Source organism: Pristiophorus japonicus, chromosome 10 (genome assembly GCF_044704955.1).
Source record: "Pristiophorus japonicus isolate sPriJap1 chromosome 10, sPriJap1.hap1, whole genome shotgun sequence".
NCBI classification, from domain to species: Eukaryota; Metazoa; Chordata; class Chondrichthyes; family Pristiophoridae; genus Pristiophorus; species Pristiophorus japonicus.
Window position 1 is genome coordinate 215,598,098 of NC_091986.1, and position 25,398 is coordinate 215,623,495.

Here is a 25,398-nt window from a genome sequence, read left to right on the forward strand (position 1 = left end):
GAAGGGTGGAAGATGCCTGTGCGTGGATTTTTTTAACGTGGGGTGACCGTTGCACACCAGCCACCACACGGGCTTGACAGAGCTAGGTCTTGGTCCAATGGCAAGGATTAACCAGGACGACTGGAGACCTGCTCTGCTGCACGGACCCAGTGCGCGCACATATCGCAGTGTGGGCTGGCCCCGTGTGAGGCATGGGCGAGCCGCTGGTTCCTGTTGAGTTGGACCGCGACTCAAGTCGGTGCTTCCGGGGAGAATTTGAGAAATAGATTTTTCTGAATAGCATGCCATTAGCGGCGTATGATTTGTATTGACCTTCCCGAACTTACACTTTCCAGATTCACCGCTCTGCTCCCGGCTCTCGGTGCTGTGCGGACCAGGGCTCGATTCCGGATTTGGAGAGGCGGTGGGACGATCGGCCTCCTGTCGGTTGGTTCGGACGCGCTCGGCAGAATGCGACTGGCCGTTTGCTGCGTGCTGGCTTCTGTTTGCGCCCTGCTGCTCAACTCAAGGGTGTGTCACGCCATTCGATGGCTGTAAGTATTCCCGTGTGTGTCACATGTGTGTGCCATGTGTGCATATGATGTGTGTGTGATTATATGTATATGATGTGTTTGTGTATATGTATATGATGTGTGTGCCACATGTGCGTGCATATGATGTGTGTGCGTATGGTGTGTGTGTGTGTGTGTGTGTGATGTGTGTGCCACCTGTGTGCGTGTATGATGTATGTGTATATGATGCCATTTTAAATGTGGTGAGGGTTTCTGCCTCTATCACCCTTTCTGGAACTCACTGCCTGAAAGGCTGGTAGAGGCAGAAGCCCTCACCACATTTAAAAAGTACCGGGATGTGCATTTGAAGTGCCGTAAGCTACAGGGCTAGTGTGAGTGAGTGTGTGAGTGAGTGAGTGTGTGTGAGTGTCTGTGTGTGTAGTGTGAGTGAGTGTGTGTGTGTGTAGTGTGAGTGAGTGTGTGTGTGAGTGTGGAGTGAGTGTGTGTGTAGTGTGTGTGAGTGTGTGTGTGAGGTGTGTGAGTGAGTGTGTGTGTGTAGTGAGTGAGTGTGTGTGTGAGTGTGTGTGTGTGTGTAGTGTGAGTGAGTGTGTGTGTGAGTGTGTGTGTGTAGTGTGAGTGAGTGTATGTGTGAGCGTGCAGTGAGTGAGTGTGTGTGTGAGGTGTGTGAGTGAGTGTGTGAGTGAGTGAGTGTGTGTGAGTGTGTGTGTGTGTAATGTGAGTGAGTGTGTGTGTGAGTTTGTGTGAGTGTGTGTAGTGTGAGTATGTGAGTGTGTGTATGAGTGTGTGTGTGAGTGTGTGTGAGTGTGTGTGTGAGTGTGTGTGAGTGTGTGTAGTGTGAGTATGTGAGTGTGTGTGTGAGTGTGTGTGTGAGTGTGTGTGTGAGTGTGTGTGTGAGTGAGTGAGTGTGTGTGTAGTGTGAGTGAGTGTGTGTGTGTAATGTGAGTGAGTGTGTGTGTGAGTGTGTGTAGTGTGAGTGAGTGTGTGTGTGAGTGCGCAGTGAGTGAGTGTGTGTGAGGTGTGTGAGTGAGTGTGTGTGTGAGTGTGTGTGTGTGTAGTGTGAGTGAGTGTGTGTGTGAGTGCGCAGTGAGTGAGTGTGTGTGAGGTGTGTGAGTGAGTGTGTGTGTGTGTGTAGTGTGAGTGAGTGTGTGTGTGAGTGCGCAGTGAGTGAGTGTGTGTGAGGTGTGTGAGTGAGTGTGTGTGTGAGTGTGTGTGTGTAGTGTGAGTGAGTGTGTGTGTGAGTGCGCAGTGAGTGAGTGTGTGTGAGGTGTGTGAGTGAGTGTGTGTGTGAGTGTGTGTGTGTGTAGTGTGAGTGAGTGTGTGTGTGAGTGCGCAGTGAGTGAGTGTGTGTGAGGTGTGTGAGTGAGTGTGTGTGTGAGTGTGTGTGTAGTGTGAGTGAGTGTGTGTGTGTGTGTGTGAGGTGTGTGAGTGAGTGTGTGTGTGAGTGTGTGTGTGTGTGTGTAGTGTGAGTGAGTGTGTGTGTGTAATGTGAGTGAGTGTGTGTGTGAGTGTGTGTAGTGTGAGTGAGTGTGTGTGTGTAATGTGAGTGAGTGTGTGTGTGAGTGTGTGTAGTGTGAGTGAGTGTGTGTGTGAGTGCGCAGTGAGTGAGTGTGTGTGAGGTGTGTGAGTGAGTGTGTGTGTGAGTGCGCAGTGAGTGAGTGTGTGTGAGGTGTGTGAGTGAGTGTGTGTGTGAGTGTGTGTGTGTGTAGTGTGAGTGAGTGTGTGTGTGTAATGTGAGTGAGTGTGTGTGTGAGTGTGTGTAGTGTGAGTGAGTGTGTGTGTGAGTGCGCAGTGAGTGAGTGTGTGTGAGGTGTGTGAGTGAGTGTGTGTGTGAGTGTGTGTGTGTGTAGTGTGAGTGAGTGTGTGTGTGAGTGCGCAGTGAGTGAGTGTGTGTGAGGTGTGTGAGTGAGTGTGTGTGTGTGTGTAGTGTGAGTGAGTGTGTGTGTGAGTGCGCAGTGAGTGAGTGTGTGTGAGGTGTGTGAGTGAGTGTGTGTGTGAGTGTGTGTGTGTAGTGTGAGTGAGTGTGTGTGTGAGTGCGCAGTGAGTGAGTGTGTGTGAGGTGTGTGAGTGAGTGTGTGTGTGAGTGTGTGTGTGTGTAGTGTGAGTGAGTGTGTGTGTGAGTGCGCAGTGAGTGAGTGTGTGTGAGGTGTGTGAGTGAGTGTGTGTGTGAGTGTGTGTGTAGTGTGAGTGAGTGTGTGTGTGTGTGTGTGAGGTGTGTGAGTGAGTGTGTGTGTGAGTGTGTGTGTGTGTGTGTAGTGTGTGTGTGTGTGTAGTGTGTGTGTGTGTGTAGTGTGAGTGAGCATGAGTGTGTGTATATGAAAGCATGGTCTTTACATTTAACATCCGTGAGACAAAGGTCCTCCACCAGCCTGTCCTCGCCGCACAGCACTGCCCCCCCAGTCATCAAGATCCACAGCACAGCCACTTCCCGTACCTTGGGAGCTTTTTATCAACAAAGGCCTTCAGTGCGCCAGTGCAGCCTTTGGCCGCGTGAGGAAAAGAGTGTTCGAAGACCAGGTCCTCTCATCTACCACCAAGCTCATGGTCTAAAGGGCTGTAGTAATACTCCCCTCCAGTATGGATCAGAGGCATGGACGATGTACAGAAGACACCTCAAGTCGCTGGAGACATATCACCAACAATGTCTCCGCAAGTTCCTGCAAATCCCCTGGGAGGACAGACGCACCAACATCAGTGTCCTCGGCCGGGCCAACATCCCCAGCATCGAAGCACTGACCACACTCGACCAGCTTCGCTGGGCAGGCCACACAGTTCGCATGCCAGATACGAGACTCACTAAGCAATTGTTCTATGCGGAGCCAAAGGTGGGCAGTGGAAGCGTTACAAGGACACCCTCAAAGCCTCCCTGGTAAAGTGCGACATCCCCACTAACACCTGGGAGTCCCTGGCCAAAGACCGTCCTAAGTGGAGAAAGTGCATCTGGGAGGGCACTGAGCACCTCGAGTCTCGTCGCCGAGAGCATGCAGAAATCAAGCGCAGGCAGCGGAAGGAGCGTGCGGCAAACCAGTCCCAACCCCCACCCCCCCACCCGCCACCCCCCCCGACGAATGTCTGTCCCACCCGTGACAGGGTCTGGCTCTCGCATTGGACTACTCAGCCACCGAAGGAGTCACTTTGGGAGTGGAAGCAAGTCTTCCTCGATTCCGAGGGTCTGCCTATGATGATGATGATGAGCGAGTGTGAGTGAGTGTGTGTGAGTGTGAGTGTGTGGTGTGTGTGAGTGAGAGTGTGTGAGTATGAGTGAGTGTGTGTCCTTACCTGGTCTGGCCTGTATGTGACTCTAGACCCATATTCAACATGGTTGACTCCTAACCAACGTTCCCTGTAATTTGTTGGTTGGGTGTCTGCCCCTTTAACAGACCGCGCGGCCCATTAAAATTGCGCATGCGCGGTTGTTGCATTTAACAGCGGGTGAGCCGGCTGGTCGGGCCCTCCAGAGCGCTACATGGCTGCGCAGCTTATTTTGCATTATTTAGCGTTCCCCTTCCTCTTAGGAGCGGTGACCCCAATTTCCCGCAAGAGGCAAGGCTTCGGCGCCTGGGGCAAAGGCACGTGTTACAGACCCCAAACGGGCCGCAGTGGAATTTCTCCCTGATAATCATTTTAGTGATGGCGGCTGAGGGATAAACGTTGACGAGAACGGCCCGGCTCTTCTTCGAAATAGCAGCCGTGGTATCTCTTCCGTCCACCCAAGAGAGCAGACTGGTGCCGCGGTTTAACATCTCAGCCGAAAGATGGCACTGCCCCTCCGACAGTGCAGCACTCCCTCAGTACTGCCCCTTCGACAGTGCGGCGCTCCCTCAGTACTACCCCTCCGACAGTGCAGCACTCCCTCAGTACTGCCCCTTCGACAGTGCGGCGCTCCCTCAGTACAGTCCCTACGACAGTGCAGCACTCCCTCAGTACTGCCCCTCCGACAGTGCAGCACTCCCTCAGTATTGCCCCTACGACAGTGCAGCACTCCCTCAGTACTGCCCCTCCGGCAGGTCGGCGCTCCCTCAGTACTGCCCCTCCGACAGTGCAGCACTCCCTCAGTACTGCCCCTCCCACAGTGCAGAACTCCCTCAGTACTGCCTCTCCGACAGTGCAGCACTCCCTCAGTACTGTCCCTCCGACAGTGCAACACTCTCTCAGTACTGCCTCTCCGACAGTGCAGAACTTCCTCAGTACTGCCTCTCCGACAGTGCGGCGCTCCCTCAGTACTGCCCCTCCGACAGTGCGGCTCTCCCTCAATGCTGCACTGGCGGGTCAGTCTGGTTTATGTACTGAAGAGTCTTTGGAGCTGGACTTAAACCCACAACCTATGCTGACTCAGAGGCCAGACATGCCAACCACTGAGCCACAGCTGACTCTGTCAATGGAAGGGAGAATCGTACAGGTTGTATAACAGCCGGACAATCCTTTAGCCTTACGCCCCCGTAAATTTGATACCATACAAGCCCGTGTATACTTACACGTGGTGAATGCCCACAGGGGAGAGGTAATGGAGGAGCAAAGAAAGGGGGTTTGTGAGGGGAGCGACTTAAAAAAAAAACACAGCCCTCTCGCACTTAGACAGTTTGATGTGATATAAGTCTGATTGAAATGTCCTGGGGAACTGTTTAAGTTCGCTCAAAGCGAGCAGTGGACATTTTCCACATTCTCTGATTTTTATTTTTCCCAGTTCCCAACATGACTTGACATCTGTCGCATAAATCATTTCATAGAATTTTGCAAAAAACCCCCCCAAAAGAGGTCTGCATACGTGGACAGAATTTTGGCCAACTCCCTGTAGCAAGAGAGTGGATTGGAAAGCGAGGATCCGGAGATGGTGGAGAGGGTTCATCTTGTTGCTGCGTCTAAGTACATTGAATCAACTGGGCGCATGTGTACAGCGAGCATAATTAGGTGGAAAGCTTCCCAACACCATAACGCCCTTTCTAATGTATTTGCTTCATGTGTTCTTTGTTTGAGAATTCATAACACATTGCTATTAAGAACGAGTTGGTTTATTAACAAAGGTTTAACAATCACACTACACATTACCAGTTCATCCACTAGGCTCACAACAGCATACCTCATCGTGGATGACCTAGACCCAACCGGCTGGGGTTTTATTGAGTCTTGTGAACAACACGTGACAGGCTAAGTCACTCGCAATGTAACAGCTCTACACTATTTTGGTGAGGACGTAAAATCAAGTGCCCCCTTTTGGCAAGGGCTCTTTAATCCACAAATTACCAAGTTAAACTTTAACGAAATTTAAGTCAAATTAGAATTTGGTTGCCGGGGGAGATGATGCACTCCAGTCCCTCCGGCGCCCACCTCTCGCGGAAGGCCACGTGCGTACTGGTGGACACCGCGTGCTCCATCTCCGGGGACACCCTGGCTCAGATGTAACCACAGAAGAGAGGCAGGCAGTCGGGCTGAACGACCCCCTCGACCGTTCGCTGCCTGGACCGGTTGATGGCCCCCTTGGCCATGCCCAGGAGCAGTCCTACGAGGAGGCCTTCCGACCTGCCCATTCCCCTCCGCACAGGGTGCCCAAAGATCAGGAGGGTGGGACTGAAGTGCAACCAGAATTTGAGGAGCAGCCCCTTCAAATATTGGCAACAGCTCTGCAAACCTGTGAGCATACTCACACGTGCATACCTTGAACCCTTTCTAATTTTCCACCTCTTTAAGTTAAGAAGTTACATTTTTGACGTAAAAGATCCCATGGCCACTATTTTGGAGAAGAGCAGGGGAGCTCTTCCTGGTGTCCTGGCCCAAATGTATCCCGCAAGCAACATTGCTAAAAAGAGATGGGTTACCTGGCCATTTATCTCATTGCTGCTTGAGGCACCTTGCTGTGTGCAAATTGGTTGCTGCATTTTCGACATATTCCGACAATGCCGCTCTCCCTCAGTAAAGGAAAAAAGACTTGCATTTCTGTAGCGCCTTTCACGACCACCGGACATCTCAAAGCGCTTTACAGCCGATGGAGTGTAGTCACTATTGTAATGTAGGAAAAGCGGCAGCCAATTTGCGCACAGCAAGCTCCCACAAACAGCAATGTGATTATGACCAGATAATCTGTTTTCGCGATGTTGATTGAGGGATAAATATTAGCCAGGGCACTGGGGATAACTCCCCTGCTCATCTTCGAAATAGTGCCGTGGGAACTTTTGCGTCCATTTGAGAGGGCAGGCGGAGCCTCAGTTTAGCGTCTTAGCCACTGCATTGGAGTGTCAGCCTAAATTACGCGCTCAAGTCTCTAGAGTGGGACTTGAACCCACGACCTTCTGACTCTTTCAGAGATATCTTCCAGAGAGCTGGCACAACCATGATAGAAAATAGGAGCAGTAGTAGGCCATTCGGCCCTTTGAATCTACACCGCCATTCCATATGATCATGGCTGATCCTCTATCTCAACACTATATTCCCACTTTCTCCCCATACCCCTTGATGCCTTTTGTGTCTAGAAATCTATCTATCTCCCTTGTAAATATATTCAGTGACTTGGCCTCCACAGCCTTCTGTGGTAGAGAATTCCACAGGTTCACCACCCTCTGAGTGAAAACATTTCTCCTCATCTCGGTCCTAAATTTCCTACCCCGTATCCTGAGACTGTAACCCCTTGTTCTAGACTTCCCAGCCCTGGGAAACATCCTCCCCGCATCCAGTCTGTCCAACCCCATCAGAATTTTATACGTTTCAATGAGATCCCCTTTCATTCTTGTAAACTCTAGTGACTACAGGCCTAGTCGACCCAATCTCTCCTCATACAACAGTCCTGCCATCCCAGGAATCAGTCTGGTGAACCTTCGCTGCACTCCCTCTATGGCAAGTATATCCTTTCTTGGGTAAGGAGATCAAAACTGCACACAATACCCCAGGTGCGGTCTCACCAAGGCCCTGTATAACTGTAGTAAGACATCCTTGCTCCTGTACTCAAATCATCTTGCAATGAAGGCCAAGGTACCATTTGCCGTCCTAACTGCTTGCTGCACCTGCATGTTTACTTTCAATGACTGGTGTACAAGGACACCCAGGTCTCTCTGTACATCAACACTTCCCAAGCCATCACCATTTAAATAATGCTTTGTCCTTGGACAAATAATACTTTGGGGAAGTCCAGAACCAGGGGACCTAGTCTAAGGATAAGGCGTAAGCCATTTAGGACTGAGATGAAGAGTAACCTCTTCACTCAGAGTTGTTAACCTGTGGAATTCCCTACCACAGAGAGTTGTTGCTGCCAGTTCATTGGATATATTCAAGAGGGAGTTAGATATGGCCCTTACGGCTAAAGGGATCAAGGGGTATGGAGAGAAAGCAGGAAAGGGGTACTGAGGTGAATGATCAGCCATGATCTTATTGAATAGTGGTGCAGGCTCAAAGGGCCGAATGGCATACTCCTGCACCTATTTTCTACGTTTCTATGTCCTTATGATGGATTGGGAATGGCTTCCTCCTGTGCTATAAAGTTTTATTATTCTTGCTGTACAAATAGTGGAAGTCGAGCTGTAGATACCAGATTCAAATCAATGCTTGCTGAAAGCGTACCCCAGTGTCTCTGCCTGACGTATTGTACCCAGTACTGGCAGCAGTTGTCAACGTAAGGGAGGAGTCTGGAGGAGCGAGTGACAGGAGTGTCATTGCTCACAAACCTCTGTAAACCACACTGAGTTCGGCTAGTTTTGAAGACTGATGGAAGTCACGGTTTCACAGCAAAGTGAGTGACTGTCACTCATCGTGAGTGACACCTGACAAGCCTATATTGATCAGTGTTAACACGAACAACAATAACTTGAAGCTGAATTTATATAGCGCCTTAACGTAGTGAAACGTCCCAAGGCGCTTCACAGGAGTGTTATGAGACAAATAATTTGACACCGAGCCACATAAAAAGAAGTTAGGGCACGTGACCAAAAGCTTGGTCAAAGAGATGGGTTTTAAGGAGCGTTTTGAAGGAGGAGAGCGAGGCGGCGAGGTTTAGGGAGGGAATTCCAGAGCTTGGGGCCCAGGCAGCTGAAGGCACGGCCACCGATGGTGGAGTGATTATAATCAGGGATGCTCAGGAGGGCAGAATTAGAGGAGCGCAGACATCACGGGGGGTTTGTGGGGGCTGGAGGAGATTACAGAGATCAGGAGGGGTGAGGCCATGGAGGGATTTGAAAACAAGGATGAGAATTTTGAAATCGAGGGGTTGCTTAACCGGAAGCCAACAGGTCAGCGAGCACAATGGGTGATGGGTGAGCGGGACTCGGTGCGAGTTCGGACACGGACAGCCGTGTTTTGGATCACATCTAGTTTACATAGGGTAGAATGTGGGAGGCCAGCCAGGAGTGCGTTGTAAGAGATATAAGGCTAGGAGAAAGAGAGAGCTTGCATTTATATAGCACCTTTCACATCCTCAGTGAAAGAACATTCTTTGGGAGGTCCCTCTTGTGCACAGGAACGTCACAAAGCGCTTTACAGCCAATGAAGTACTTTTGGAGTATAGTCACTGTTGTAATGTAGGAAACGCAGCAGCCAATCTGCGCACAGCAAGCTCCCACAAACAGCAATGCGATAATAACCAGATAATCTGTTTTTTAGTGATGTTGGTTGAGGGATAAATATTGGACATCAGGAGAACTCCACTGCCCTTCTTCAAATTAGTGTTTTTTAAAATTCATTCCTGAGATGTGGGCGTCGCTGGCAAGGCCGGCATTTATTGCCCATCCCTAATTGCCCCTTGAGAAAGTGGTGGTGAGCCGCCTTCTTGAACCGCTGCAGTCCGTGTGGTGAAGGTACTCCCATAGTGTCATGGGATCTTTTACATCCACCTGAGAGGGCAGATAGGGCCATGGTTTAAAGTCAATTCTGAAAAACGACACCTCCAACAGGAAAACACTACCTCAGTACTGCACTGAAGCGTCAGCCTAGATTTTGTGCTCAAATTTCTGGCGCTGGGCTATGAACCTTATGACTCAGGCAAGAGTGCTACCAAGTAAGGCACGGCTGGCATTGCAAGCTCCTCCTGCCTGACATCCACGATTAAACCCTCTGCTCTTCTGACACTGGTCCACAGGCACTCAGAGGACCTCCCTGCCCTGCTTCGAACGGTGCTTTTACGTCCAACTGATCAGGCAGATGGAGCCACAGGTTTAACGTCCCACCCGAAAGACACTTGCTTCCTTCACCCCTCCAACTTGTTACATCGCTCCATAGGCTGCTCGCAGCCGAACTCTTCAAACGCATCTTCAGTCATCTCCCCTAAAATCCAGCTCTGTGTCTGTTTTCCCTTCTGCTCCTCACACCACCCCACCCCCAGCACATGAAATACCTTGGAATCTTTTGTTACGTTAAAGGTTTTATGTACAGGTTGAACCTCCCTTATCTAGAACTCCCTTATCCAGAACTCCCTTATCCAGGACTCCCTTACCCAGAACTCCCTTATCCAGGACTCCCTTATCCAGGACTCCCTTATCCAGAACTCCCTTATCCGGAACAACCCCTCATCCAGAACCATTCCCGGCCACCGGGTGGCACACGAGCAGAACTCTGACATGAACAAATTGAAGTCCTTCCTCACTGCCGACTCCCGCAATCGCTGGCCTAACCCCACGATCCACCGCCCTCCCTCCTCCCCCCACCCCCTCACCATGATCTCTCTGCTACACTCCCAGCCCCAAGCCAGCCAGCCCCGATATCCCCTTGCTCAGTACCTGTACCATACAATTTAACGTGACCTCCCCTCATCAAGAAAAATCCCTTATCCAGAACAGGCCGGGTACTGAGGGTTGCGGATTAGAGAGGTTCAACCTCTGTAACAAAATATTTACAACACCGAAACAGGCCAATCGGCCCAGCAGGTCCATGCCGTGTTTATGCTCCACACCAGCCTCCTTCACCTCACCCCTTCCATCTCAAGGCACTTTACAGCCAATGAAGTATGTTTGGCGTGTAGTCACTGTTGTAATGTAGAAAACGCGGCAGCTAATTTGCGCACAGCAAGCTCCCACAAATGTGATAATAACCATATCATCTGGGTTTTTAATGATGTTGATTAAGGGATAAATATTGGCCAGGACATCGGGGATAATGCTGGTGTTCGAAAAAAATGTCATGGGATCTTTTATGTTTACCAGCAGACAGGGCCTCAGTTTCACCTCTCCTCTGAAAGACAGCACCACACTGGGGGTGTCAGCCTAGATTTATGTGCCTAAGTCACTGGAGTGGGACTTGAACCCACAACCTTCTGCCCCAGAGGTGAGTGTGCTGCCCATTGAGTCACGGCTGGCACTTAAGCTAGCCTGCCCTTAAATGCATCTATACTATTCGCCTCAACTACTCCTTGTGGTAACAAGTTCCATATTCTCACCATCATCAGAGGCAGTCCCTCGGAATCGAGGAAGACTTGCCTCCACTCTAAAAGTGAGTTCGCAGGTGACTGAACAGTCCAATACAGGAATTACAGTCTCTGTCACAGGTGGGACAGACAGTGGTTGAGGGAAAGGGTGGGTGGGGAGTCTGGTTTGCCTCACGCTCCTTCCGCTGCCTGCGCTTGTTTTCTGCATGCTCTCGGCGACGAGACTCGAGGTGCTCAGCACCCTCCCGGATGCTCTTCCTCCACTTAGGGCGGTCTTTGGCCAGGGACTCCCAGGTGTCGGTGGGGATGTTGCACTTTATCAGGGAGGCTTTGAGGGTGTCCTTGGAACATTTCCTCTGCCCACCTGGGGCTCGCTTGCCGTGTAGGAGTTCCGAGTAGAGCGCTTGCTTTGAAATATTCTCACCACTCTCTGGGTAAAGAAGTTTCTCCTGAATTCCCTATTGGATTTATTGGTGACTGTCTCACATTTACAGCCCCTGTACTTGCTGTTTGGGATGAATGACTCGACCAGACACGAACAACTGCATCTCCCAAGGGACCAAGTTGGAAAATGTCTGACCTTTGTGTGTGTTTTTTTCCCCCGTCAAGTGCTCTGGCCAAGACCGGCCCATCAATCCCCTTCAATCAGACCCAGAACTGCAAGCACTTGGACGGTCTGGTCTCAGCACAACAGCAACTCTGCCGGAGCAACCTGGACCTCATGCAAAGCATCATCCAGGCAGCCCGGGAGGTGAAGAAATCCTGCCGCAAATCCTTCTCTGACATGAGGTGGAACTGCTCCTCCATCGAACTGGCCCCCTACTTCTCGCCGGACCTGGAGAGAGGTAATCGCTATCGTTGCTGTATTAAACGGATGAAGTTCTTGCATTGAGACCTCCTCACATCGTTGGGTCTGTTTTCTTTGGAACAGAGGAGGCTGAGGGGAGATCTGATTGAGGTGTATAAAATTATGAGGGGCCTGGATAGAGTGGATAGGAAGGACCTGTTTCCCTTGGCAGAGGGGTCAACAACCAGGGGGCCATAGATTTAAAGTAATTGGGAGGAGCTACAGAGGAGATATGAGGGAACATTTCCTCACCCAGAGGGTAGTGGGGTCTGGAACTCGCTGCCTGAAAAGGTGGTAGAGGCAGAAACCCTCATCGCATTTAAGAAGTACTTGGATGTGCACCTGAAGTGTCGTAACCTCATCATCATTATAGGCAGTCGCTCGAAATCGAGGAAGACTTGCTTCCACTCTAAAAGTGAGTTCTTAGGTGACTGAACAGTCCGACAACACATGGGAATTACAGTCCCTGTCACAGGTGGGACAGACAGTGGTTGAAGGAAAGGGTGGGTGGGGAGTCTGGTTTGCCGCACGCTCCTTCCGCTGCCTGCGCTTGTTTTCTACATGCTCTCGGTGACGAGACCCGAGGTGCTCAGCGCCCTCCCTACAGGGCTATGGACCAAGAGCTGGAAAATGGGATTAGGCTGGATAGCTCTTTGTCGGCCAGCGCGGACACAATGGGCCGAAATGGCCTCCTTCTGTGCTGTAAATTTCTACGATTCTATGATATAAAAGCTCATCATCTCCTCAGATCATCCCAAAGTGCTTCATAGCTGATAAGTGATGACTGAAGTGCGGTCCTCAGTGAAATGTAGATGAAAGCTGGTGGCATGGGAGTGAAGCGTTTATGTTACTGGACTAATAAGCCAGAGATCAAGGGGATGATATTGGGCTCCTTTGCACCTCATGTTTACGCCCCCCTAGTGAACCTTCTCTGAACAGCCTGCAAAGCAAGTATATTCTTTCGTAAATATGGAAACTATTTAGTTTTTAAAATTTGGAAATAAAAATCCAGTAAAAGTCACCGTCATGCTATCAGATTGTCGAAAAAATTAAACTGGTTCGCTAACGTCCTTTAGGGAAGGAAACCTGCCGCCCTTACCTGGTCTGGACCTATATGTGACTCCAGTCCCACACTTAACAGGTTGGCTCTTAACTTTCCTCTGAAATGGCCGAGAAAGCCACTCGCTTGTGTTAGTGTGTCAGAAGGTCGTGGGTTCAACTCCCAGTCCGAAGACTTGAGCACATAATTCCAGACTGACACTCCGGTGCAGTGCTGAGGGAGTGCTGTACTATCAGAGGTGCCGTATCCTGGATGAGATTCCAAACCAAGGCTGCTGTCTCATTGATGTTTGTGGGAGCTTGCTGTGCGCAAATTGGCTGCCGCGTTTCCCACATTACAACAGTGACTACACTTCAATAAGTACTTTATTGGCTGTAAGGCACATTGGGATGTCCAGTGGTTGTGAAAGGTGCTATAGAAATGCAAGTCTTTCTGTCAAACTGCTCTTCGCACAGCTAGAGATGGCAAAATACTCCTCGAGTAAAGCTGTATTAGTTATAAAAATACTTTTCGCTAGTTTAAATTTATCTTTCGATTGCATTTTGTTGGTTTATTTTGAAGTAATAATCATGGTTTACTCTATCAATCCTTCAACACACCCACACATCCATCACTCCATTCATTAACTCATCCATCACTCCATCATTCACTCCATCCATCACTCCATTCATTAACTCATCCATCAACCCACCCACACATCCATCAACTCAGCCATGACTCCATCCATCACTCCATCCATGACTCCATCCATCACTCCATCCATGACTCCATCCATCACTCCATCCATCACTCCATCCATCACTCCATCTATCACTCCATTCATTAACTCATCCATCACTCCATCCATCACTCCATCTATCACTCCATTCATTAACTCATCCATCACTCCATCCATCACTCCATCTATCACTCCATTCATTAACTCATCCATCACTCCATCCATCACTCCATCCATCACTCCACCCATCACTCCATTCATTAACTCATCCATCACTCCATCCATCACTCCATCCATCACTCCACCCACTCGTCCATTCACCAACCACTCGTCCATTCCTTTAACCCAAATGTCAGGAGGTTGATGTTCCATTGCTCACTCATCACCTTGTCCTCATTTCTCCTTGTGCGGCTCGGTGTCAAATTTGTATCTGGTAATGCTTCTGTGAAGCGCCTTGGGACATTTTGCCACGCTTTGGACGCTGTATAAATACAAGTTGTTGTTGATGGGGTGGCGTTCCGTGATAAGGCTCCACACGGAATGTGGGATATTAACCGCCATGTGTAGCGAACAGAAGATTGGGCCTCGAGTGTCTGGTCCCCACTGCCCCCTGAGCGGCACCTTTGAACTGCGACGCTGTGCGATGGGCGAGTTGATCGACTCTCTCACTTTCTCATTCCAGGTACCAGGGAGTCTGCGTTCGTCTATGCTCTATCTGCTGCCGCCATCAGCCACACGATAGCCAGAGCCTGCACTTCAGGCGACCTCCCTGGCTGCTCCTGCGGCCCGATGGCCTCCGAGGCCCCCGGGCCCGGGTTCCGATGGGGCGGCTGCAACGACAACCTCAACTACGGAATCCTGCTGGGATCCAAATTCTCGGATTCCCCCATGAAAATGAAAAAATCCGGATCGCAAGCGAACAAACTGATGAATCTGCACAACAGTGAGGTCGGACGGCAGGTGAGCAGGCAGAAACGACGGGCACCTCTCTGGAAATGGCGTCTGTCGCCTTCGGTCGGTTAGGTAGCGGCTCGTTAGGTGGGATTGGTCCTGGAATTATCCTGGTTATTTATTCTCAGCACGTGGGCAACGCTAACGAGGCACATTTATTAGTGGCTCGATTGAATTTATTAATTAGTCCCCCCACCGGGTTTCAGGCAGGAGCCCCGGCCACCTAAAATGAAAGCTGACCGAAAATTGCAACGGGCAAATTTCAGGCATTTTTTTTCCTGCGTGATTTTCATCCCGCTATGTCCATGTTCGCATTGAAAATTGCGGCAGTAGGGAGGTGAAAGTCAACCCTTCTAATCCCCATCAATGAAAACTGCTTTCAATAATAAGAATATATTTACGAAAGGATATACTTGCTTTGGAGGCAGTTCAGAGAAGGTTCCGAGGTTGATTCCGGAGATGAGGGGGTTGACTTATGAGGAAAGGTTGAGAGGTTGGGCCTCTACTCATTGGAATTCAGAAGAATGATCTTATTGAAATGTGTAAGATTATGAGGGGGCTCGACAAGGTGGATGCAGAGAGGATGTTTCCACTGATGGGAGAAACTAAAACTAGGGGACATAGTCTTAGAATAAGGGGCCTATTTAAAACTGAGATGAGGGGAAATTTCTTCTCTCAGAGGGTTGTAAATCTGTGGAATTCGCTGCCTCAGAGAGCTGTGGAAGCTGGATCATTGAATAAATTTAAGACAGAGATAGACAGTTTCTTAACCGATAAGGGAATAAGGGGTTGTGGGGAGCGGGCGGGGAAGTGGACCTGAGTCCATGATCGGATTGAATGGCAGAACAGGCTCGGGGGGGCCGTATGGCCTACTCCTGCTCCTATTTCTTATGTTCTTATGTAATCTAGGAAATAGGAGCAGGAGTCGGCCATTTGACCCCTCGAGCCTGCTCCGCCATTCAATAAGATCATGGCTGACCTAATCTTGGCCTCAACTCTCCTGCCCGCTCCCCATAACCCTTGACTCCCTCATTAAAGCACCTAGCACCTCACATCTTTTTCATTCTGGGGATGTGGGCAGTTGTCGTTTTTTACCACAATCCAGTAGCTTCATTGTTATATTTAATAAGAACATAAGAATTAGGAACAGGAGTAGGCCATCTAGCCCCTCGAGCCTGCTCCGCCACTCAACAAGTTCATGGCTGATCTGGCCGTGGACTCAGCTCCACTTACCCGCCCGCTCCCCGTAACCCTTAATTCCCTTATTGGTTAAAAATCTATCTATCTGTGACTTGAATACATTCAATGAGCTAGCCTCAACTGCTTCCTTGGGCAGAGAATTCCACAGATTCACAACCCTCTGGGAGAAGAAATTGCTTCTCAATTCGGTTTTAAATTGGCTCCCCCGTATTTTGAGGCTGTGCCCCCTAGTTCTAGTCTCCCCTACCAGTGGAAACAACCTCTCTGCCTCTATCTTGTCTATCCTTTCATTATTTTAAATGTTTCTATAAGATCACCCCTCATCCTTCTGAACTCCAATGAGTAAGACCCAGTCTACTCAATCTATCATCATAAGGTAACCCCCTCATCTCCGGAATCAGCCTAGTGAATCGTCTCTGTAACCCCTCCAAAGCCAGTATATCCTTCCTTAAGTAAGGTGACCAAAACTGCACGCAGTACTCCAGGTGCGGCCTCACCAATACCCTGTACAGTTGCAGCAGGACCTTCCTGCTTTTGTACTCCATTCCTCTCGCAATGAAGGCCAACATTCCATTCGCCTTCCTGATTACCTGCTGCACCTGCAAACTAACTTTTTGGGATTCATGCACAAGGACCCCCAGGTCCCTCTGCACCGCAGCATGTTGTAATTTCTCCCCATTCAAATAATATTCCCTTTTACTGTTTTTTTTCCCCAAGGTGGATGACCTCACACTTTCCGACATTGTATTCCATCTGCCAAACCTTAGCCCATTCGCTTAACCTGTCCAAATCTCTTTGCAGCCTCTCTGTGTCCTCTAAACAACCCGCTTTCCCACTAATCTTTGTGTCATCTGCAAATTTTGTTACACTACACTCTGTCCCCTCTTCCAGCTCATCTATGTATATTGTAAACAGTTATGGTCCCAGCACCGATCCCTGTGGCACACCACTAACCACTGATTTGCAACCCGAAAAGGACCCATTTATCCCGACTCTCTGCTTTCTGTTCGCCAGCCAATTCTCTATCCATGCTAATACATTTTCTCTGACTCCGCGTACCTTTATCTTCTGCAGTAACCTTTTGTGTGGCACCTTATCGAATGCCTTTTGGAAATCTAAATACACCACATCCATCGGTACACCTCTATCCACCATGCTCGTTATATCCTCAAAGAATTCCAGTAAATTAGTTAAACATGATTTCCCCTTCATGAATCCATGTTGCGTCTGCTTGATTGCACTATTCCTATCTAGATGTCCCGCTATTTCTTCCTTAATGATAGTTTCAAGCATTTTCCCCACTACAGATGTTAAACTAACCGGCCTATAGTTACCTGCCTTTTGTCTGCCCCTTTTTTTAAACAAAGGCGTTACATTAGCTGCTTTCCAATCCGCTGGTACCTCCCCAAAGTCCAGAGAATTTTGGTAGATTATAACGAATGCATCTGCTATAACTTCCGCCATCTCTTTTAATACCCTGGGATGCATTTCATCAGGACCAGGGGACTTGTCTACCTTGTGTCCCATTAGCCTGTCCAGCACTACCCCCCTAGTGATAGTGATTGTGATAGTGATTTCTCTCCACTGATTTCAAATTCATGGTGGACAACAGACATGGTGGATATTTCATCTCAGTGTTTTCTGGATTGTTAATCCAGTAACATAACCGCTACACCCCTGTATCCAGAGCTAAATCTAGATCAAGGGTTAAGTTACGAGGAGAGATTACACAAACTAGGGTTCCCTTGAATTTAGAAGGTTAAGAGGTGATCTGATCGAAGTTTTCAGGATATTAAGGGAACAGATAGGGTAGATAGAGAGACACTGTTCCCGCTGGTTGGGGAGTCTGGGACTGGGGCACAGTCTAAACATTAGAACCCGACCTTTCAAAGTGAAATGAGGAAACACTTCTATGCACAAAGGGCGGTAGAAGATTGGAACTCTCTCTTTCACAAATGGCAATTGATGCTGGGGGTCAATTGTTAATTTTAAAGCGGAGATTAATAGCTTTTTATTAAGGGATACGGGCCAAAGACCGGTATATGGAGTTAGGTCGCAGATCCGCCATGATCTCATTGAATGGTGGAACAGGCTCGAGGGGCTCAATGGCCTCCTCCTGTTCCTATGCTCCTATGTTCCTAATAGAGTACCCACATAAAAATGGCTAGTGAGACCAATTATGGTGTGTTCAGGCCCGCCTGGCTGAGGTCATTGAACCCAGGATTTATCTCTGGGCATTCCCAGTATGTGTAACTGAGTTCCACAATGACCAGTGTATACATCAGCCAAGCTAAGGGAATTCCAATTTTGTCAGAATTTATAAAGCAAAGAACTTGCATTTCTAGAGCGCCTTTCACAACTTCAGGGCATCCAAAAGCGCTTTGCAGCCAATGAAGTACTTTTGAAGTACAGTCAATCGTGTAATGTAGGAAACGCAGCAACCAAATTGCACACAGCAAGCTCCCATAAACAGCAGTGAGATTAATGACCAGATCACCTGTTTCAGTGGTGTTGGCTGAGGGATAAATATGGCCAGGACATTGGGAGAACATCCCCAATTCCTTGATAAATAGTGGCAATGGAATCTTTTACATCCACCTGAGAGAGCAGACGGAGTCTTGGTTTAGTATCGTATCCGAAAGGCAGCACCTCCGACAGTGCGGCGCTCCCTCAGTACTGCCCCTCCGACAGTGCGGCACTCCCTCAGTACTGAACCTCTGACAGTGCGGCGATCCCTCAGTACTGTCCCTCCGACAGTGCAGCGCTCCCTCAGTACTGCCCCTCCGACAGCGCTGCGCTCCTTCAGTACTGCCCCTCCGACAGCGCTGCGCTCCCTCAGTACTGCCCCTCCGACAGTGCGGCGCTCCCTCAGTACTGCCCCTCCGACAGTGCGGCGCTCCCTCAATACTGCCCCTCCGACAGCGCTGCGGTCCCTCAGTACTGCCCCTCCGACAGTGCGGCACTCCCTCAGTACTGCCCCTCCGACAGTGCGGCGCTCCCTCAGCACTGCCCCTCCGACAGCTGAGGTATTGCACTGGGAGTATCAGCCTAGAATTTTGTGCCCAAGTCTCTGGAGTGGGACTTGAACCCACGACCTTCCAACCCAGAGGTGAGTGTGCGACCCTGACTGAGCCAGGCCTGACAGCTATTTGACACCGTTCTGCATCTTCCAGGCTCTGAAGGCGTCACTCGAAATCAAGTGCAAGTGTCACGGGGTGTCCGGCTCCTGCTCGGTGAAGACCTGTTGGAAGGGGCTGCAGGACCTCGGGAACATCGCCCAGGACCTCAAGCTGAAGTACCTGTCGGCCACCAGGGTGGTCCATCGGCCGGTGGGCACGCGGAAGCAACTGGTGCCCAAGGACATTGACGTCAGACCCATCCGCGAGAACGAGCTGGTGTACCTGCAGAGCTCGCCGGACTTCTGCGCCAAGAACGAAAAGCTGGGCTCCAACGGGACCCAAGAGAGGTGAGCTGGTCAAAGAAAGAGTTGCATTTCTGTAGTGCCAAGTCACGACTTCAGGTCCTCCCAAATGCGCTTTACAGCCAATGAAGCACTTTTGGGAGTGTAGTCACTGCTGTAATGTAGGAAATGCCAATATGCACACAGCAAGCTCCCACCAATGTGATAATGATCATCATCTGTGTTTTTAATGATGTTGGGCAGGACACCGTGGAGATCAACCCCGGCTCTTCTTCAAAATATTACCATGGGATCTTTTACGTCCACCTGAGAGAGCAGACGGGGCCTCGGTTTAATGTCTCATCCGAAAGACAGTATCTCCGACAGTGCAGCACTCCCTCAGTACTGCCCCTCCGATAATGTGGCACTCCCTCAGTACTGTCCTTCCGACAGTGCGGCACTCCCTCAGTACTGCCCCTTCGACAGTGCGGCACTCCCTCAGTACTATCCCTCTGACAGTGCGGCACTCCCTCAGTAATGCTCCTCTGACATTGCAGAGCTCCCTCAATACTGCCCCTCTGACAGTGTGGTACTCCCTCAGTACTGCCACTCCGACAGTGCAGCACTCCCTCAGTACTCTCTCTCCAACAGTGCAGCCCTCAGTACTGCCCTTCCGACAGTGCAGCACTGCCTCAGTACTGCCCCTCCGACAGTGCAGCCCTCTCTCAGTACTCCCTCTCCAACAGTGCAGCCCTCTCTCAGTACTGCTCCTCCGACTGTGCAGCTCTGCCTCAGTATTGCCCCTCTGACAGTATAGCACTGCCTCAGTACTGCCCTTCCGACAGTGCAGCACTCCCTCAGTACTCTCTCTCCAACAGTGCAGCCCTCTCTCAATACTGCCCTTCCGACAGTGCAGCATTGCCTCAGTACTGCCCCTCTGACAGTGCAGTGCTCTCAGTACTGCCCCTCCGATGGTGCGGCGCTCCCTCAGTACTGTCCCTCCGACAGTGTGGACTCCCTCAGTACTGCCCCTCCGACAGTGTGGCACTCCCTCAATATTGACCCTCTGACAGTGCAGAGCTCCCTCAATACTGCACTGGGAGATTCAACCTGGAATTGGTGCTCACGTCTCTGGAGTGGTACTTGAGACCCTTGACCTTATGACTCAGAGGTGAGAGTGCCATCAACTAAGCCAAGCTTTCTCGAAATGATACGAGAACGGAGTGGTTGTCCTCATCAGGAAAGGCTGAAAAGGCTGGGGCTCTGGAAAAGAGAAGGCTGAGGGGTAGACCTGATAGAAGTCTTGAAAATTATAAAGGTGTGTGACAGAGTAGACGTAGAGAGGAGGTTTCCACTTGTGGGGGGGGCGACCAAAACTAGAGCCACGAGAGGGGTTGGATACACAGCTTGGTGACGACAGAGTTGGGCGAATCTGCTGAACGGAGTGAACTGCAAACAGAGTGAGGACATTGGAACAGGAATTTGGGAGGGCAGGAATTCGGTGCAGAGGGAGAAAGAGGTGCTAAGTGATTTAAACTTTGACGACAAACAGCTAAAAACTCGTTATATCCCGGTTTGAGGCGGTGACACGCCTGGGCACTAATTTTAGCACCGGGCGATGTTTACCGCCTCCAACCAGGATATTCACCTTTAATGCCCCAAGAGGGGAGTCATCTTCATCATGGGCGGTCCCTCGAAATGAGGATGACTTGCTTCCACACCGAAAACGGATGAGTCCACAGGTGTTTCAATGAAGGACCTAATATTCCAGATCCTGAACTACATATTGAAGGGTGGAAGATGCCTGTGCGTGGATTTTTTTTAACATAACATAAGAACATAAGAAATAAGAACAAGAGTAGGCCATTTGGCCCCTCGAGCCTGCTCCACCATTCAATAAGATCATGGCTGATCTGATCATGGACTCAGCTCCACTTCCCCGCCCACTTCCCATAACCCCTTATCCCCTTATTGTTTAAGAAACTGTCTATTTCTGTCTTAAATTTATTCGCTGAGGCAGCGAATTCCACAGATTTACAACCCTCTGAGAGAAGAAATTCCTCCTCATCTCAGTTTTAAATGGGCGGCCCCTTATTCTAAGATCATGCCCCCTAGTTCTAGTCTCCCCCATCAGTGGAAACATCCTCTCTGCATCCACCTTGTCAAGCCCCCTTCTAATCTTATACGTTTCGATAAGATCACCTCTCATTCTTCTGAATTCCAATGAGTAGCGGCCCAACCTACTCAACCTTTCCTCATAAGTCAACCCCCTCATCTCCGGAATCAACCGAGTGAACCTTCTCTGAACTGCCTCCAAAGCAAGTTGACTTATGAGGAAAGGTTGAGTAGGTTGATTCCGGAGATGAGGGCGTTGACTTATGAGGAAAGGTTGTGAATCACAGCGATGTTAAAAGATTTTACACTCAACACCCGCCGGCTCTGGCTTTATAACATCGCCCCGGGAGCTCCCAAGGAACGCCCGCTGTTCCTGTCGGTGACGGCGCCGGGCACTACGGCAGGTGCGAGGAGTGAAGTTCTGGATCGCGGCACTAACGTGGCGTTGCACACTTGTGATGTCACCAAGTGGGTGGAGCTAGAGTGCGCGGCGCTGACTGACAGCGCCGACGGTGAACCGCCAGTGAAGTTCGCGGCAGGTACTGACAGCGCGTCGCTCGGGCAGTAAATGCTTAGTGGCACGTTAGCAGGAAACTATAGATCAGTTAGTCTGACATCTGTCATTGAGAAAATGCTGAGGGAGCACTGCACTGTGGGAGGGGCAGTACTGAGGGAGCGCCGCACTGTCGGAGGGGCAGTGCTTGGAGAGCGCTGCACTGTCGGAGGGGCAGTGCTTGGAGAGCGCTGCACTGTCAGAGGGCAGTACTGAGGGAGCGCTGTACTGTGGGAGGGGCAGTACTGAGGGAGTGCTGATCTGTGGGAGGGGCAGTACTGAGGGAGCGCCGCACTGTCGGAGGGGCAGTACTGAGGGAGTGCTGCACTGTGGGAGGGGCAGTACTGAGGGAGCACTGCACTGTGGGAAGGGCAGTACTGAGGGAGCGCCGCACTGTCGGAGGGGCAGTGCTTGGAGAGTGCTGCACTGTCAGAGGGCAGTACTGAGGGAGCGCTGTACTGTGGGAGAGGCAGTACTGAGGGAGTGCTGTACTGTGGGAGAGGCAGTACTGAGGGAGCACTGCACTGTGGGAGGGGCAGTACTGAGGGAGCGCAGCACTGTCGGAGGGGCAGTGCTTGGGGAGCGCTGCACTGTCAGAGGGCAGTACTGAGGGAGCGCTGTACTGTGGGAGGGGCAGTACTGAGGGAGTGCTGCACTGTCAGAGGGGCAGTGCTGAGGGAGTGCTGTACTATGGGAGGGGCAGTACTGAGGGAGTGCTGCACTGTCGGAGGGGCAGTGCTGAGGGAGTACTGTACTGTGGGAGGGGCAGTACTGAGGGAGTGCTGTACTGTGGGAGGGGCAGTACTGAGGAAGTGCTGTACTGTGGGAGGGACAGTACTGCGGGAGCACTGTACTGTTGGAGGGGCAGTACTGAGGGAGCGCCGCACTGTCGGAGGGGCAGTTCTGAGGGAGCACTGCACTGTTGGAGGGGCAGTACTGAGGGAGCGCTGTACTGTCTGAGGGGCAGTACTGAGGGAGTGCTGCACTGACAGAGGGGCAGTACTGAGGGACCAGGTGGCCTACTCCTGCTCCTATTTCTTATGTAACGGGTAGCGCTAAGCTGACGTATATTTAGCCCATGTTAGAATTAAGGAACAATAGAGGAGCTATTAGGCTGCTGGAGGTATACTGTAGGCCACCAAATAGTGGGAAGGAGATAGAGGAGCAAATTTGCAGGCAAATTACAGAAAGGTGCAAGAACTCTGAGTAGTGATCATGGAGAACTTCCGTTATCCTAATATAGACTGGGATAGTAACAGTGGCAAGGGCAGAGAGGGGGAAGAATTCCTGAAATATATACAAGAGAACTTTCTTGATCAGTTTGTTTCCAGCCGAACGAGGAGCAAGCACTGCTGGATCTGGTTCTGGGGAATGAAGTGGTCGGAGTGGAGCAAGTTTCACCGGGGGAGCATTTAGGCAACAGCGATCAGAATATCACTAGCTTTAGAGCAGTTCTGGAAATGGACAAGGAAAAATCAAATGTGTAAATACACAACAGAAGGTGGACTCATTTCAGTGAGTTGTAATAGGATCTGGCCCAGGTGGATTGGAATCACAGATTGGCAGGTAAAACAGAAGATGAGCAATGGGAGGCCGACAAAGAGGAAATAGTTTGGGTAGAGATTAGACCAGAGGGAAAGGAAGGTCCTCCTCAGCTAGAGCTCCCTGGATGACCATAAAGATATCGAGATTAGAATGAAAGAAAAATGAGGTTTATTATAAATGTCACATTTATAATTCAGTAGAGAACCAAGCTGAATGCAAAAAGTACTGAGGAGAACTGATTTAAGGCAATTGGAGGCAGTGTGGATGAAAGCATAACATTACACAGGGATATCGATAGATTAAGTGAATGGGCAAAATTGTGGCAAATGGATTTCAATGTAGGCAAATGTGAGGTCTTCCATTTTGGATCTTAAAAGGGTAGAAGAGTGTTCTTTCTAAATGGTGAAAAGCTAAAAGGTACATAGATCATTAAAATGTCATGAACAGGTACAGAGAATAATCAAAGAAGCTAATGCAAGGCTGGCCTTTATATCTAGAGGACTCGAGTACAAGGGGGCAGAAGTTATGCTGCAGTTGTACAAAGCCCTGGTTAGGCCATACCTGGAGCACTGTGAGCCGTTCTGGGCCCCACACTGTAGGAACGATATATTGGTCTTGGAAGGAATGCAGTGAGGGTTTACCAGAATGATACCCAGACTCCAGGGGTTAAATTATGAGGAGAGATGACACAAATTAGGATTATATTCCCTAGAATTTAGACGGTTAAGTGGCGATCTGATCGAAGTTTTCAAGATATTAAAGGGAACTGACAGGGTAGATGGAGAGAAGCTAATCCCGTTGGTTGGGGAGTCTAGAACTGGAGGTCTTAGTCTAAAAATAAGAGCCAGACCTGTTAGGAGTGAAATTAGGAAATAGTTCTACACACAAAGGGTGGTGGAAGTTTGCAATTCTCTTCCGCAAACGGCAATTGATACTAGATCAATTGTTCATTTTAAATCTGAGAGTGATATATTTTGTTAAACAAAGGTATTAGGGAATATGGGCCAAAGGCGGGTACATGGAGTTAGGTCGCAGATCAGCCATGGTCTGATTGAATGGTAGAACAAGCTTGAGTGGCTACATGGCCTCCTCCTGTTCCTCTCTTCCTCTGAAAAAGGAAATACGAGGAGCAAAGAAAGACTTGCATTTATATAGCGCCATTCACGACCACTGGACGTCTCAAAACGCTTTACAGCCAATGAAGTACTTTTGGAGCGTAGTCACTGTTATAATGTGGGAAACGCGGCAGCCAATTTGCGCACAGCAAGCTCTCACAAACAGCAATGTGATAATGATCAGACAACTTGTTTTTGTTATGTTGACTGACGAATAAATATTGGCCAGGACACCAGCGAGAACTCTCCTGCTCTTCTTCAAAATAGTGGCCAAGGGATCTGTTCACATACCTGAGAGGGAAGACAATGCCTCGGTTTAATGTCTCATTCTGAAAACAGGACCTCCCACAGTGCAGCACTCACTGGGAGTATCAGCCTGGATTTTTGTACTCAGGTCTCTGGAGTAGAACTTGAACCCACAACCTTCTGACTCAGAGACAAGAGTGCTACCCACTGAGCCACAGCTAACACAGAAGAAGTTGCTGGTAATGTCATAGTAAAGGATTTGGTAGTAGCGAAATTAGATAGAATAAAAATAGATAAAGAGGAGCTACTAAAAAGGAGAGCAGCATTCAAAGCAGAACAGTCACCCGGTCCCGATGGGCTGCATCCTCGGTTGCTGAGGGAAGTAAGTGTTGAAATTGTGGAGGCTCTGGTCACAATCTTCCAATCCTTAGATATGGGGGTTGTGCCAGATGACTGGAAGATTACAAATATTACACCCCTGTTCAAAAAGGAGAGAGTGATACACCCGGTAACTACAGGACAGACGCACCAACGTTGGCGTCCTCGACCAGGCCAACATCCCCAGCATTGAAGCACTGACCAGACTCGACCAGCTCTGTTGGGTGGGCCACATTGTCCTCATGCCCGACATGAGACTCCCTAAGCAAGCGCTCTAATCGAGTCTGCACCGCCATTCAATATGATCATGGCTGATCCTCTATCTCAACACCATATTCCCGCTTTCTCCCCATACCCCTTGATGTCTTTTGTGTCTGGAAATCTATCTATCTCCCTCTTAAATATATTCAGTGACTTGGCCTCCA

At 49.8% G+C, this 25,398-nt stretch overlaps 1 protein-coding gene across 1 annotated transcript in view; it reads left to right on the plus strand.

Annotated features, from left to right (window-relative positions):
- The first annotated feature begins 360 nt into the window (after positions 1-360).
- The window catches only part of LOC139274921 (protein Wnt-11-like), a 43,762-nt gene continuing 18,724 nt past the window's right edge, over positions 361-25,398 (plus strand). Inside the window, exons 1-4 of the mRNA XM_070891656.1 lie at positions 361-533; positions 11,455-11,690; positions 14,153-14,430; positions 18,795-19,087. Of these exons, the coding sequence (XP_070747757.1) occupies positions 451-533; positions 11,455-11,690; positions 14,153-14,430; positions 18,795-19,087 (890 nt within the window). The 5' untranslated portion in view covers positions 361-450. The remainder of the gene's footprint in view (positions 534-11,454; positions 11,691-14,152; positions 14,431-18,794; positions 19,088-25,398) is intronic.